Below are 15,689 nucleotides of genomic sequence, written 5' to 3' on the forward strand. Positions count from 1 at the left end.
GTCCCCTCCACTGGCAGGCAGATTCTCAACCACTGCGCCACCAGTGAAGTCCCTTTATTAATGTTTTATAGTTCTCAGCGTATAAGTCTTTCATCTCCTTGGTCAGTTTTATTCCTTGTGTCTGTGTGTGTGATTTTTGAAAGGTATTGCTTTTGTACATTCCCTTTCTGATATTTTATTGTTAGCATAAAGAAATGCAACTGATTTCTGAATGTTAATCTTGTATCCTGCTACTTTGTTGAATTCATTTATTAGATCTAGTAGTTTTTGTGTGGAGTCCTTAAGGTTTTCTATATATAGTATCATGTCATCTGCGTATAGTGATAATTTTACCTCTTTCCTTCCAATCTGAATATGTTTTATTTCTTTTTCTTGTCTGGTTGCTGTGGTTAAGACTTCCAATACTGTGTTGAATAGAAGTGGTGAGAATGGGCATCCTTGTCTTGTTCCAGATTTTAGCAGGAAGGCTTTCAGCTTTTCACCATTGAGTATTATATTGGCTGTGGGTTTGTCATAAATGGCTTTTATTATGTTGAGATGTGTTCCTTCTATACCCACTTTGGTAAGAGTTTTTATCATGAATGGATGTTGAATTTTGTCAAATGCTTTTTCTGCATCTGTTGAGATGATTATTTGGTTTTTGACTTTTCTTTTGTTAATGTGGTATATTACATTGATTGATTTGCCTATGTTGAACCATCCTTGTGAACTTGGGATGAATCCCACTTGATTGTGGTGTATGATCTTTTTTATGTGTTGTTGGAATCAATTTGCTAATATTTTGTTGAGAATTTTTGCATCTATATTCATCAAAGACATTGGCCTGTAATTTTCTTTTTTTGGTGGTATCTTTGGTTTTGATATCAGGGTGATGGTGGCTTCATAAAATGTCTGTGGGAGTGTTCCCTCCTCTTCAATCCTTTGGAAGAGTTTGAGAACGATCAGTATAAGTTCTTTGTATGTTTGGTAGAATTTGCCTGTGAAGCCATCTGGTTCTGGACTTTTGTTTGTAGGGAGTTTTTTTGTTTTTAAGTTTTTTTTGATATGGACCATTTTTAAAGTCTTATTGAATTCATTACAATATTTCTTTCTGTTTCGTGTTTTGGTTTCTTGGCCATGAGGCATGTGGGATCTTAGCTCCCTGAGCAGGGATCGAACCCACACCCTCTGCATTGGAAGGTGAAGTCTTAACCACTGGGCCACCAGGGAAGTCCCTGTGGGGCGTATTTTTATTTTATTTTACTTTTAAAATTTATTTATTTTTATTTTGTGGTACGCGGGCCTCTCACTGTTGTAGCCGCTCCCATTGCAGAGCACAGGCTCCGGACGCGCAGGCTCAGCAGCCATGGCTCACAGGCCCAGCTGCTCCACGGCATGTGGGATCTTCCCGGACTGGGGCACGAACCTGTGTCCCCTCCATCGGCAGGCAGACTCTAAACCACCGTGCCACCAGGGAAGCCCTGTGGGCGTATTTTTAAATTGCAGATTCTATTTCGCTTCTAGTGATTGGTCTGTTCAAATAATGGATTTCTTCTTGATTCAGTGTGGTGGGCTGTATGTTTCTAGAAAGTTGTCCATTTCTTCTAGGTTGTCAAATTTGTTGGTATATAATTTTTTATAGTATTCTCTTATGTTTTTTTGTATTTCTGTGGTATCACTTGTGCTTTCTCCTTTTTCATTTCTTATTTTGTTTATTTGGGTTCTCTCTCTTTTCTTCTTGGTGAGCCTGGCCAGAGATTTGTCAGTTTTCTTTACCCTTTCAAAGAACTAGCTCTTGGTTTTATTGATTTTTTTTCTATTGTCTTCTAAATCTCTATCTTATTTATTTCCTTCCTTCTGTTGACTTTAGGTTTTGTTTATTCTTCTTTTTCTGATTCTTTTAGGTGGTAGGTTAGATTGTTTATTTGAAATTTTTCTTATTTTTTGAGGAAGGCCTGTATTGCTATGAACTTCCCTCTAAGAACTGCTTTTGCTGCATCTCATAGATTTTGTATGGTTGTGTTTTCATTGTCATTTGTATCAAGGTAATTTTTAATTTCCTTTTTGATTTCCTCGTTGACCCATTGGTTTTTTAGTAGCATGTTGTTTAGTCCCCATGTAATCTTTTTTTTATTCTTCCTCAGTTCTTTTCCTGTGGTTGATTTCTAGTTTCATACTGCTGTGGTCAGAGAAGATGCTTGATATAATTTCTATACTCTTAAATTTGTTGTGGTGAGTCTTGTGCCCTGGTATGTGGTCATTCCTAGAGAATGTTGCATGTGCACTTGAAAAGAATGTGTGTTCTGGGTTTTTTTTTGGATGTAATGTCCTGCAAATATCAATTAAATATAACTGTTCTGTTGTATCATTTAGCATCTCTCTCCATTGATGTGAGCAAGGTGTTAAAGTCTCCTACTATTATTGTATTCTCATCAGTTTCTCCCTTTGTCTATTAGTATTTGTTTTATGTATTTGGGTGCTCCTATATTAGGTACATATATGTTGACAAGTGTAAAATCCTCTTCTTGTATTGATCCTTTTATCATTATATAGCATCCCTCTTTATCTTTATTTATAGCCTTTGCTTTAAAGTCTATTTTGTCTGATACGAGTATTGCAACTCCTGCTTTCTTGTCATTTCCGTTTGCATGAAATATCTTTTTCCATCCCCTCACTTTCAATCCATGTGTGTCCTTTGCCCTAAGGTGGGTCTCTTGTAGGCAGCATATTGTAGGCTCTTGTTTATTTAATCCAGTCTGCCACTCTATGTGTTTTGATGGAAGCATTCAGTTCATTGACATTTAAGGTAATTATTGATACATATGTATTTATTGCCATTTTAAATTTTGTTTTCCAGTTGATTCTTTGTATCTTCTTTGTTTTTCTGTTTGTGGTTTGGTGATTTCCTTTTATGCTTGTGTTCTTTTTGGTTTTTGTGAATCTATTGTATGTTTTTGATTTGTGGTTGCCCTGTTATTCAAGTATGTTAACCCCCTTCCCTGTATCTGCTTGCTTTAGATGGGTAGTCGTATAGGCTCAAGCATATCCTAAAAAAAAAAAGAATCTGCATTTTCTTACCCTCCTTACCCACATTTTATGATTTTGACGTCTTTTTTACATCTTCATGTTTATCCTTTTGCTGTTCCTTGTGTTTATCATCACTTTCACAAGTAGGTTTTGTTTTTTCTTTTTGATCTGTTTACTGGCTAAGTGATTTACTTTCCAGTTGTGATTTCCTCCTTCTTGTATCTTCTTGCTTCTTTTCTATTTAGAGCAGACCTTTCAATATGTCTTTTAAGATAGCTTTAGAATTGCTGTATTCTTTTAGTTTTTGCTTGTCTGAGAAATTCTTTATTTCTCCTCCTATTCTAAATGATAATCTTGCTGGGTAGAATATTCTGGGCTGCAGATCTTTCCCTTTCAAGACTTTGAATATATTTTGCTACTCCCTTCTGGCCCTCAGTGTTTTCTGTAGAGAAATCAGCTGATAGCCTTATGGGGGGTTCCCTTGTAATTAACTCTTTGTTTTTCTCTTGCTGTCTTTAGAATCCTCTTTTTAACTTTGGCCATTTTTATTATATGTCTTGGTGAAGGTCTGTTTGGGTTCATCTTGTTTGGGACCCTCTGTGCTTCCTGTATATCTGGATATCTGTTTCCTTCTTTAGGTTTGGGAAGCTTTTAGTCATAATTTCTTCAAATACATTTTTAACCCCCTTTTCTCTTCCTTCTCCTTCTGGAATCCCTATTATATGTAGATTGGCATGCTTTATATTATCCCACAGGTCTCTTTTATTGCTTTCATTTTTTCTTTTTTTCATTTGGCTTTCTGTCTGCTGTTTTGATTGGGTAATTTCCATTATTCTATCTTCCAGATCACTTATTCTTTCTTCTGTATTATTCATTCTATTCCTTGCCTTTACCTCAGCTTTCGTCTTGGCAAACGATTTTTAAATTTTTCTTGGCTCCTCCTTATAGTTTCTAGTTCCTTTTTACAGTAATTTGCATTCCTGTCAATAGCCTTTCTTAATTCTTTCAGTATTTTCATTACCTGTTTTTTGAACTTGGCGTCTATTAGACTGATGAGGTCTGTTTCATTGTTTGTTCCTTCAGGGGAATTCTCTTGGTCTTTTAACTGGGAGTAGTTCCTCTGCTTCTTCATTTTGCTTGTATTTCTCTTACTGTGTGAGTTTAGGAGAAACAATTATCTACTGTAGTCTTGGAGGGCTATTTATATGTGGCAGTGTCCCTGCGTAGCTTGTGTGGGTTTAATTTTTTTTGGCGTGAGGGTGGTTTTGGGTTTGGATATTTGCTGTCTCTTTCCTCCGCGTGTGCTGGCTGTCTCCACACAGCCAACACCAGTCCTCTCCCCGGGGTCTGACTTCCGAAGCCTGAGCCTCAGCACCCAGCCCCGACTCTCCCCAGTGGACAAGCGACCCAAGCTGGGGAGTGCTGGCAACACTGATCTTCTATGCAGGTCTCTCTCTGCAAACAGGGTGCTGCACTCTCCTCCGAGGCTCTGAAGTTCCCTCTCTGTCCCAGCTGATTTTGCTGCCAGTGAGGGGACTTCCCCGGGTGCAGGAACCTTTCCTCCTTCACAGCTCCCCAAAAGGGGTGCAGATCCCATCCGGATTCCTTTCTCTCTCTTTTGTTCTTTTTTCTTTTGCCCTACTCAGTTATGTGGAGATTTTCTTGCCCTTTTGGGAGTCTGAGGTCTTCTGCCAGCGTTCAGCAGATATTCTGTGAGAATTGTTCCACATGTAGATGTATTTTTGATGCATTTGTGGGAGAAGGTGAGCTCCATGTCCTACTCCTCTGCCACCTTGATACGATCCTGTTATGATGCCTTTTACAACATCCTATGAAGAATACACTTTAAAAGTGAATCATTTTTCAAAATAGTTTATTTTTAACTTTCATACAGTCCTCATATTCTAGATCATGTTTGCTTAAAGTGAGGCATCCACATTCATTCAGTTGCTTGGGTGAAAGCCAGACTCGGTGCCCAGAGATTGGTGGTGCATTATATTAATATATAATAATACAGTTAAATCCCTCTCATCAGTAGGTTTGGGTAAATGTCTTTGGTTAAGATGAAAATGCAGAACAGGGCACTATATTTCGTAATATGCGTTTATTGGTAATGTGGGAACTCTGGAGGCCTCAGGAGAACAAAGACAGCTGCTCACTTTGTCCTTCTTCCAGTGATTGGTCAGTGCCTCATGGAGGACAAGCTCAAGAAAACCACAACATTTGAAGTAACTAACTTTCACAGAGTGCCTCAAGAGGGATTGATATCAGAGGAACTTTTCTACCTTGTAGATTTGCTCGTAACGGTCACTGTGGAAGATTCCCCAACCCTTGAGTAGATCACTGAAGAGGTTCCACTGAATTCCACGAACGTTTGTTGAATCCCTGATACATTTGTGTTAAGGGTGGTGGAGACTAGTAAGACAGCAGCAGTGCTCCTCAGTCCTGTCTTCATTATTGGCCCTCCCCCCGCCCCCACCAAAGACCCTTTGTAGACATTTTTTCCTAATCATCTCTCTGCAGGTACACTGTATATGGACTTATGTGCTGTACATATAACCCTTGCTTTATACTTAGAAAAATAGTAAGATTCCGCCCCCAGCCCCCCACCATTGTTGCCCCCATGAGGATTCTGTCTAAGGTAACATCCCTGTCATTAACACTGGGTAGGAGTCTTTGATTGACAGCAGTCTCGGAGATATCCTGGTTGGGAGGATATGTAAACATTACAGGAGATCTGAGCATGTTTCTGTCCTTGGGCCTTGTGCCCAAGCTGACGAGGATCTGGACTAAAGCCCTCTTGGTTAAGTGAGGATCTCAACGAGAACCTGTGACCAACTTCCTACAGTTTACCGGGAAAATTGTATCATAGTTCTAGGAACGAGCGTTATCATTCTTACTCATGGCCTGCTATACCCGTGCAAGAGTAAAGGAAGAAAGCTGACGTTCTTCTCTGTGGGTCTGTTGCTAAGTGTGTGTGATCCGTGGGATATGAAAACTGAGATAAAGAAGGACAATGGGTAACAGAAATCCATCTTCCCTGTTATTCTGAACTATGAATAAAACAATTCTTAGTGCTCTTTATCTCAGTTTTCTGTGTCTTTTTTTTTTTTCTTTTTATTCACTACACAGGAAGCATCCAGGATGCGGGAACATCGTGACATTTGCACAATTTTTATTTATCGCTGTGGAAGGCTTCCTCTTTGAAGCTGACTTGGGAAGGAAGCATCCAGCTATCCCAATAAGGTATGGCGCATTGAAGTCTCTTTTTAGCCTTTTTTTTTTTTTCTAAGTTAAGAGCTTTTCTGGTATGTATACAAAAGGAATATGAGGCATCGTTTTATAAGATTGGTACCAAATATATCAGTAGAATAATTCATTTTCTGAATTTAATACATTGTGACACTGCAGGGAGCCTATTCTTAGAATAAAATTCCTGCCATGACACTTAAAATAACTCTGATGGAGGCAACTATATATATGTGTGCGTGTGTCTGTCTGTGTCTGTCTGGTATATGGTCAAAGGCCTGGTGTGACAACCAATTTTTAACCAGTTATGCATATTTTCTTCTTGTTGGTAAAGTTATCAAATATGTTAAGAGTGGTATCATTGTTACTTTTACAAGACTAATGGCTTTTGGAGATAGAGGTGGTAGTTACACAACATTGTAAGTGTACTAAATACCACCGAATTGTTCACTTTAAAATGGTGGATTTTATGTTATGTGACTGTCACCTCAATCAAAAGAAAATGAACTGCAAGCTAAGGTAAAATTGTTGCTTCCAGACCTCCATCCATTAGTCCAAATTTGCATAACTGTACTCATGGGGCCAAACAGAAAACAGGGCAGATCTTATAACGAACAGTGTATTGAAAACAGCATTCTTGCTGTGAGAGACTTGAAATCAAAGTGTATTTTTTTTTTTTTTTTTTTTGCGGTACGCGGGCCTCTCACTGTTGTGGCCTCTCCCGTTGAGGAGCACAGGCTCCGGATGGGCATGCTCCGCGGCCATGGCTCACGGGCCCAGCTGCTTCGCGGCATGTGGGATCTTCCCGGACCGGGGCACGAACCCGTGTCCCCTGCATCGGCAGGCGGACTCTCAATCACTGCGCCACCAGGGAAGCCCTCAAAGTGTATTTTTTAAATTTAATTTTATTTTTGTTTTATATTGGGGTATAGTTGATTTGCAATGTATTAGTTTCAGGTGTACAGCAAAGTGATTCAGTTATACATATATCCATTCTTTTTCAGATTCTTTTCCTGTATAGGTTATTACAGAATACTGAGTAGAGTTCCCTGTGCTGTACAATAGGTCCTTGTTGTTAAATTAAAAGAAAGAACCACACACACACAAAGTGTAATCCATCCAGTTGTATTTAGTAGGATAGTGTCACTTAATCCCTTTGAGAGGGACGTTCTGGTGTGAATGCATCCAAGGACTGGCTAAGATTCATTGGTGTTATTTTGCAGCCTTCCTGAGTAGCCCACTGTAGAAAATCTGGCTGAATTTTGTTACTAATATTGTATTTTTAAATATCCCAAGGTGATGCTAAATATTCTGAATACTTTCCCTTCCCCCATTGGCTTTAGTATCTGCATAAAACTTTCTGCTCCCAAGACCAGCATTTATATCAGAGTAGGAACCCCAGCATTTTTTGATTCCTCTGGTCCTTTCCCTCCTCCTTCCACTATTTCTTTCTTCTCTGGCTGCCACTAGCACAGTTCAGGAACGTATTCACTCTCGCCATGACTTTTATAATAATAGCCTGGTTGGCTGACCTCCTGCCTATCACCTCTTCATCCCTCCATTTCAACTTCCTACCATTGTATCACGACACCCACTCCACATGCACTCAGGTCACCGTTAGATTCAAAGTGAAGCCCAAACTCCCTAACCTGCCCTTGGAGGCTCCCCGTGAACCTGCCGTAACAACCATGCTCCCATGTGTGCAGTTCGTGCCGCCTATTTTATTTTCTATCTGGGAAGCCGTAATCAAAATCTTGCTCTTGTCGTTCATCCCCATGAGCGATTTCTAGGCAATACTATGTAGGCAGTGATGTGGAATAGTTGGAATTAATTATCCTGAAAGAACTTGATGACCTCTATCTCCAGATGGCATCTTTTCAAGACTGAACTAGGAAAATTGGGCAAGAAAGCTTGTGAAATCACCATATTATTTATAAGCTGTGAGGTAGTTCTCACCAGTAACTTTGCATGTGTGTATTACTGTGTTCTGCATTCATTGTAAAGCTCTTCAGACTTTCCAGACTGTGTTCTTTTAGCCCTGGTGTGCACGGGCAGATAGCCCCCTACCTCACCAGGAATGCAAAATTGGTTCTTGTCAGGGAAGATAACTTGAGACTCACTGCTGTCACCTTCTCCAGATGTGCAAAGGTGAAAAGGATGGGGATCTGTGCTCAAAGACTTTCGACAATTCCTGAAGAATGTGGAACCACTTATTCACCTTTGCCCTGCATTCTTTAGCCATGTACTTCAAATATTATTTTTCCCTTGTTGAATGTATTAGGTTGAATCATATGAAACTGCTGATGTTCAACCCCTTTTGACCTACCAAAAAACGGCATTTTAAATGGTTTAAGCTGATATGTATGAAAGGCATCTTAAAAATTATGTAATTAATTTATTTATAACTTGTTATTTGTGTTCATCCCTTTATCTTTCTAAATGATTAGAGTTCCTGGATTTCTTTTAGTTTTTGCTTTTTATTATTATTTAAAGACCTATACATTCTCAAAAAACAGGGGCCCTAATTTTAAATACAAATCTATGCAAGTCAAATGATGCCCTCATTAATTTGGAGGCCACCGGTTCAAGGTAGGATAATTTTAACAGTTGCTAGGGTGAAAGTAAGCCTTGACTTAGCACATCTTTTCTTTAGAAACAGTGAAAATTAATAGTATAAACAAATGTATAGAGGAAATATTTGAGAGTTTAACAATTTTTAAGTTCTTTAGAGCTACATGAAAATTATATACAAAGAACTGATACAATAATAAAAATTATCCATTCACTTTAAAAAACCTATTGCTGTCTATCAGGTAACTCTTTTTGAAGCCTCATTTATAGTTGCTGTACATACTAGAAAAATATTATAATAGTGTTTCTTGGAACACATTCTGTAGTTCAAACTTTTTCCACGTTATTCTGGCTTTGTGAAGTATTTTCATATGTACTTGGTGCTTGACTTCACATGATAATAGTGATACGATCTTTTAATCCAGAGGAAATAAGCACAAGACTTTTTAAACCAAAAATATGTATTTCCTTCTCTACTTGATTTTCTTGAAATCGTGGATCCTGTGTGATGAGCTGTCGTCTCTGCCTCTCAGGTACTACGCCATAATGGTGACCATGTTCTTCACCGTCAGCGTGGTCAACAACTACGCCCTGAATCTCAACATCGCCATGCCCCTGCACATGATATTTAGATCTGTAAGTCTGCCGGCTCATGTGAACATGTTCCTCTGGAAAATGCAGCCAAGTGGGTCCATTAAACACATGACAAAAGTAGAAAGAGCCTATAAGGAGTAAAGTCTAGGGTGTAAGAATAGGTCTCATGGATGAATAAGCAGAGGCTGGCTTTCATCTGAGAAATAGGGCAAAAAAATATGAAAGTGGGTGGTTTACTTTTATTTATCAGAGGTCTTACAGGTGATTAATAAAAGGAAGGTTAAAATTTCCCTGGATAACAGATTTTACCTTTAATTTTCTTCATCTGGTTGGTTTTATATTCATTCTTGCTATGAATGTTATTTAACTTATTTCTCATCACTCTTTGTTTCTTCCATGAAATTACATTGACTTCTAGTACATGATATAGATACTTCTCTTTTCTGATTTTTTTTGAAAATAGAGACTTCAGATAATTACATAAAAGGAAATTCTTGATGAAGGTAGGGTTTCTCCCAAAGCAGCAGAGGTTTTCATCTTTGCCTCATGCATGGTGGGAGAGCTAGTTTGTATATAAATAAGAACAGAGTGTTTCCAGAAGAACAGGAAAGAAACTCAAGAGGGAATATAGTTAGGATTGCAGAAGAATGCAAAATAGGTAAAAATTGGAATGATAACTTTTCTGTGTGGCCTGAGATTTTTGTGAGATGGAATGTGCTGTCCCTAAAGCAACTTTCCAGAGCTGATTATAATGACTAAGATGACCTTCCGAGCACTGATCACAGAATAGACTTTCAATAGACACTTGCTGATTGATTGACAACTTTCCAGACAAGAGACAGATCCCTGCACAACTTCATTCAGTCAAACTGTGGGCGAGGAGAAGCTTGTTAAAGGCTCCTATAAATCAGATGGGAAATTTGACAAAAATAAGTCTATAACATACTTCATTCCTGCTAGCCCAGCTTCAGCTTTGACCCCTTATTGAGAATTGATCATTTTTCTTCTCATTGTCAACTTTAAAATGTTGTATTATTTTACGTGTAGATCGTTATGGTTTGTAACTTCTGCCATCCTAGCAACATGGTGTACCTCACTGATCATTCATCCTAACCTCCTCCTTTCCAGCTGTTTCCCCCACCTTGCCCCTGTTCATACTTATCTTGAATTGTGTTATCTCCTTTCCCTAGTGCACTAAAACTCTGTTGTCTCTTTTCACAGGGTTCTCTAATTGCCAACATGATTCTAGGAATTATCATTTTGAAGAAAAGGTAAACAATACTCTTTTATATTTTGTGTATAGGAAGGATAAGCTGAGCCCCAGCCATAAGCTCATCTGGATTCCTTTTCTCATAGTGATGATAAGTTTGTGCTTGGCCATCTGCCTTGCTTCTTAGTTCTGTCTGTGACAGTGGTGCTCATTCCTGAGGCAGTGGACCAGGTAAGAGGCCCCACCTGTGGCTTTGGAGCAGCATATTCTCTGTGTAGAATTAATAAACTCTTGTCATCATTGAATCTTTAGTACCATACTAATCTACGAAGCCAATTGATCTAGAACTTCACTGTCCCACGTGGTCACCACTGGCTACATGTGACTATTTACATTTAATTTTAAATATTAAAAAGTAAATAAAATTAAATATATAGTTTCTCCATCTCACTAGTCACATTTTAAGTGCTCAGCAGCTACATGTGGCTAGTGGTGACCGCCTTGGAGAGCCCAGATGCGGGACGTCGCCAGCTTCCCTGGAGTTCTGTGGGACAGTGCTGTCCTAGGAAGCGTACAACATAATGAGCTAAGAAATAATCATACGTATTATAAAGAAAATTCCTAACAAAGGCCCAAGTGGCCAAACAAGATGCGATGAAAAGTTTCAGGACCCTTCTTTGTAACCGTCGCCAGTGGCTCTCTCTGGGTACGTCTGGGAAATATCAGAAGTATCTGGGATGCTGTTGCCAAGCATTTGTCTCTCACCTTCATTCGGAGCCTCACTCCCAGGGAGGAGAGGTGTGGGGCAGAGACAGCCCGTGCAGTCTGGAACACTTCTCAGGGGGAAGTTCATCCTCACTGTTGAGGCCAAAATCGTGCAAGTTGGTGCCTGCTTTTCAATGTATTTAGTACCCAGCCCGAAGTATTAAAACCCTCTGTACCAGCTTGGAAAGTAGCTGTCGATTCAGTGTGGGAAGCTAGAGTTTTTAAGTAATAAGGGCTGTGTCATGAAAAGGCTCCTTACCATGAGCTCTTTGTCTCCTGAGGCTTATGTATTCCCCAGATAAGCACCATTGTAGTTGATTTCTTTTCTAGGTTCTCTCTATTCAAGCACAGGGAGGTAATGGTCAGGTTCATTATCTTTGAAGGGACCCCTGTGCTTCTTGGTAATGTAAAGGTCACATTGGGACAGACCCGTGGTCTTTCCAACCTTTGATTTTGGCGCATAGCAGGGATACAAAAGAACTTATTATAAAAGGAATGTATTCTCCTGACATACCCCAAATGTCGGGGGGCCTTAAACACTGCAGTTTTCCTTAAGAGCTTGTTTTTAGTCTGTCATCTGGAATCTCTCTAAGTCTTTTTTGACTCTCTCCAGTCTGTATCCCCCAGAGAACAGGAATTTCCCTAAGCTAACTGTCTAATATCATGGTTTAGTAATTCTCTCCTTTTGTTTATCTTGAGTAGCACCCGTCAAGTTTATAGTGTGTTCCCTTTTCCAGGATTTGAAGACCAAATCTATATTCACCTTAACCATGCCCTTCATTATTGTTTAGGCCTGAATTTGAGACCTCCCTATCTGATCTTTGCAGACTGGAGAGTTCCCTTATGTTTCTGTGTGCCCGCAGCAGCGCCTGTGTCCTCGCCCGCCCCTCTTCTCTAGCATGGTGCGCTTGGCCCCTTGCTCTGCCCCGCAGCCAGTTCCGTTGGCCATTTTCTGAGGTGCTGTGACCAGAACTATACAAAGTATTTGAGTAGAAAACTTCAGATATAAGGTTTTAACTTCTTTTCATTCCTGTCTGAGGCCTTTTGCTTTATCACCAAGAGCCTGAGAGGGACGTTAATTGATACTATTTTAGTTAATGTGAAATGCCACTCTTACTACTGCTAATAGTTCTATTAGTTTCATATTACTTGCTTTATCCAACTATGCCAACATTTCAAAACAATATTTAAGAGACGTAAAGACAGTGCCCTCCCCTGCTGCTTGTCCCTGATATTCCTTCCGCCCTTCCTCTCATGCTGTGTCTCTTCACACTCAGGTCTGGGCCCCAGAAGCCAGGGAAAGCAACGGGCACCCCTTAAGATCTAGCAGGCTTTCATCCGGACTCGAGAGCAGGATGGGCTGTCATGTCTGGCCTATCTTTGTTTTCTGATGAAACAATCTATTGGTGCACAAACTACGGGAAACAAACTGTCTTAACCACCACCAGAAGGGGCGCTGTTTAGAAACTAGTCGGCATCCTGATTCTTTTCACGCACAGACTTACGTGGACTCTGCTGGGAAGTGATCCCCTTGATTGTGTTTTGGTGACTTGTACTCTCATGTACCATCTGACTGTCAGTGTCCTGTGGAAATTTGTATCTGCGCTTTCCTGAGGTGCTCTTTTTCTTATCTTTGCAGATACAGTGTATTCAAATACGCCTCCATTGCCCTGGTGTCTGTGGGGATATTTATTTGCACTTTCATGTCAGCAAAGCAGGTGGTAAGAATCTGTTCACAAATGATTTCTATTCACTACTTGCCTTGGGGGCCCAGGTACTTATTAATGATATAATAAATGTAAATACTCCTGTAATACAAGGATTTAAATCTCTGAAAGAGAAGAGTAGAGGGAAACGGGTAACATAAATATTTCCCTTGTATTGAGGCCCCTTGAATGTAGTTCTGGTCTCTGTACCTCGTATTTTTTCTTATTTCCTAGACTTCCCAGTCCAGCTCGAGTGAGAATGATGGATTCCAGGCATTTGCGTGGTGGTTTCTAGGCAAGTACAGTAATTACAATAAAGCTAATTGCCTCTGCAGTTCTGTTTTCAGAGGTTTCTCCTAAGGGATATGTTTCTTGGCAAGAAGCTTTGGCTAAACAAATTATGCCATAGAAGAGAGAGGCATCTGGGATTATATATCTCTGAACCTTAGTGTTCAAGAAATGAAAAAAAAAAGTCTGTATTCATAGTACTGTGTTCTACAGCATGGATGCTGTCTTGGTTGCCACGGGTGTAGAAAGAAAAGTCTGTGTCTAGTTGTCCATCACACTCTCTGGGAGCAATAGAGTATCATCCATTTCTTTATGATCTGTCTGCTGAGCAGAAGCTTCTACAAAAGGAGGGCACATTACAGCAGTTGACTCTTTAAATTTCCAAGGGACCCATTTCTAAATCTTAGATTTATTTTCCTCATAAGCTGTTCCACATGGCAATGTTCCCAAACCTGACGGATCATCACAATCTCCTGGGGAGTTTTTAAAAATACAAATATCTCTTTGTTGAATTAATTAAACAACTCCTATAGAGCTTTGCCCTTGCTGTGTATGATAGAGAGAGGAAAGTTAGTGATGGCAATAAGATATTGAGACTGACCAAATGGAAGAAAAGTAGCAATGAAAGAACTATTCTCCTCGCCTCTTGACTTTGAAACTTTATCTCTTTAGATTGTTGTTCTTAACATAGAAAGCTCTTTATCAGCTATTAGAAAGATACTTTATCCAATAAGAACTTGCAAAAGACATGAACACACAATTCATGGGGACAAAATTAATGTTCAGTAAACTTACGTTCAGCCTTGCTAGTCTAGTAATCAAAGAAATGCAAATTGAAACCAAAATGCAGTACCTTTTAATTTTGGTCTCTTATATTGGCAAGATAATAAATGATTATTCTCATTGCTGCTGAGGATGCAGAAAGGCAACCATTTCCATATAAACTGTTTATGGTAAATTGACACAGCCTTTCTGGGAAAAAAAGTATGTGTATGTATTGAGTTTTTAAAATGTCTACAACCTTTGACTCAGTAATCCCCCTTATGAGAGTGTATCCTAAGGAAATAATCAACATTTTGTTTAAAGATTTATGTACTAGGATGTACATTGATTTTAATGATGAAATAATTGGAAGTAATCTAACCATTCTCCTATTATAAGACATTTAAGTATGGTACATCCACATGATAGAATAATATGCAGCCATACTTTTGAAAAAATTTTAATGAATGACTTGAAGGAAAATCCAGGAAAAAGGTCGTGAAGAAAGCAAGATATAAAATTATATATTCATTATGATCCTGTCTCAGCATAAAATATCTACCTAAGTATATACGCAGAGAGAGATAGCAAACTGTTTAGGACTGGATGGTAATATTGTGGTTGATTTTTATTTCTTTTTAAATTTTGTACATGTTGCACATTTAGTGTGTAATGTTTGTAGAACTTAATGTTCTTTAAGAAAAGATCTGGAAGTTAGCAAATGCAGGCATCTTGTAACTCGATGTTTGCTTTTTAGGTATTGGGGCACTGACTTTCGCTCTTCTGATGTCAGCAAGGATGGGTATTTTCCAAGAGACTCTGTACAAACAATTTGGGAAACACTCCAAGGAGGCTTTGTTTTATAATGTAAGCAGTTTCTTGAACCCAGGGAAGATGAAAATTATTGAGTTGTTACTGTTATTGTAATATGTTATTTCAAATGTGATATGTCATCCTTCTGATGTAGTCAAAGGATCAATTTATTATCCAATAAACTGTTTTGGGGCCCACGGACTTTGGCAGTTTTAATAGGCTGCCACAGTTCTCTACACGAGGTGATCATTATCAGTCAGTGTGAACAGAACATGTCTGCCAACCAGGAACAACCCCAAGGGACAAGGAACCCAATGTTCCTATAGATGAAATCAAGTTAAAACCACTATGGAAACCTAGAAAGGGAATAGAAGTTTCAGAAACCCCGTGCCGAGGAGAATATGTGCGGTCAGGCATTTGGGAGAGTTGGGGAAGATGGGATTTGAGGAGTAAGTCCCTCCGATGGGCTTTATTCCTTTGATGGAGAGTTTAATTAGTTAATTATATACGCTTTCGCTTCTTGTTTGAAACTGCTGATCTAGAGCCACCTCCTCTAACTTTCCTCTTTCTCCCCCGTCTTTTCTGTTGAAATAATGCCCGGCTCCTCAAGGTCATGGTGATATCATTGCCTCCAGATTCAGTAATCTCAGGGATTCCTTCCCTGCCAACCGTTTGTACTGAAGTTGCAGACAAGCAACTTGAGACATTTACATAGAACTAGAGTA

At 39.3% G+C, this 15,689-nt stretch overlaps 1 protein-coding gene across 1 annotated transcript in view; it reads left to right on the forward strand.

Annotated features, from left to right (window-relative positions):
- The window catches only part of SLC35B4 (solute carrier family 35 member B4), a 36,310-nt gene that overhangs the window by 12,891 nt on the left and 7,730 nt on the right, over nucleotides 1-15,689 (forward strand). The window contains exons 2-7 of the mRNA XM_060156641.1: nucleotides 6,139-6,252; nucleotides 9,360-9,462; nucleotides 10,642-10,691; nucleotides 13,035-13,116; nucleotides 13,336-13,396; nucleotides 14,909-15,018. Of these exons, the coding sequence (XP_060012624.1) occupies nucleotides 6,139-6,252; nucleotides 9,360-9,462; nucleotides 10,642-10,691; nucleotides 13,035-13,116; nucleotides 13,336-13,396; nucleotides 14,909-15,018 (520 nt within the window). The remainder of the gene's footprint in view (nucleotides 1-6,138; nucleotides 6,253-9,359; nucleotides 9,463-10,641; nucleotides 10,692-13,034; nucleotides 13,117-13,335; nucleotides 13,397-14,908; nucleotides 15,019-15,689) is intronic.

This window comes from Lagenorhynchus albirostris, chromosome 8, assembly GCF_949774975.1.
Source record: "Lagenorhynchus albirostris chromosome 8, mLagAlb1.1, whole genome shotgun sequence".
Taxonomy (NCBI): Eukaryota; Metazoa; Chordata; class Mammalia; order Artiodactyla; family Delphinidae; genus Lagenorhynchus; species Lagenorhynchus albirostris.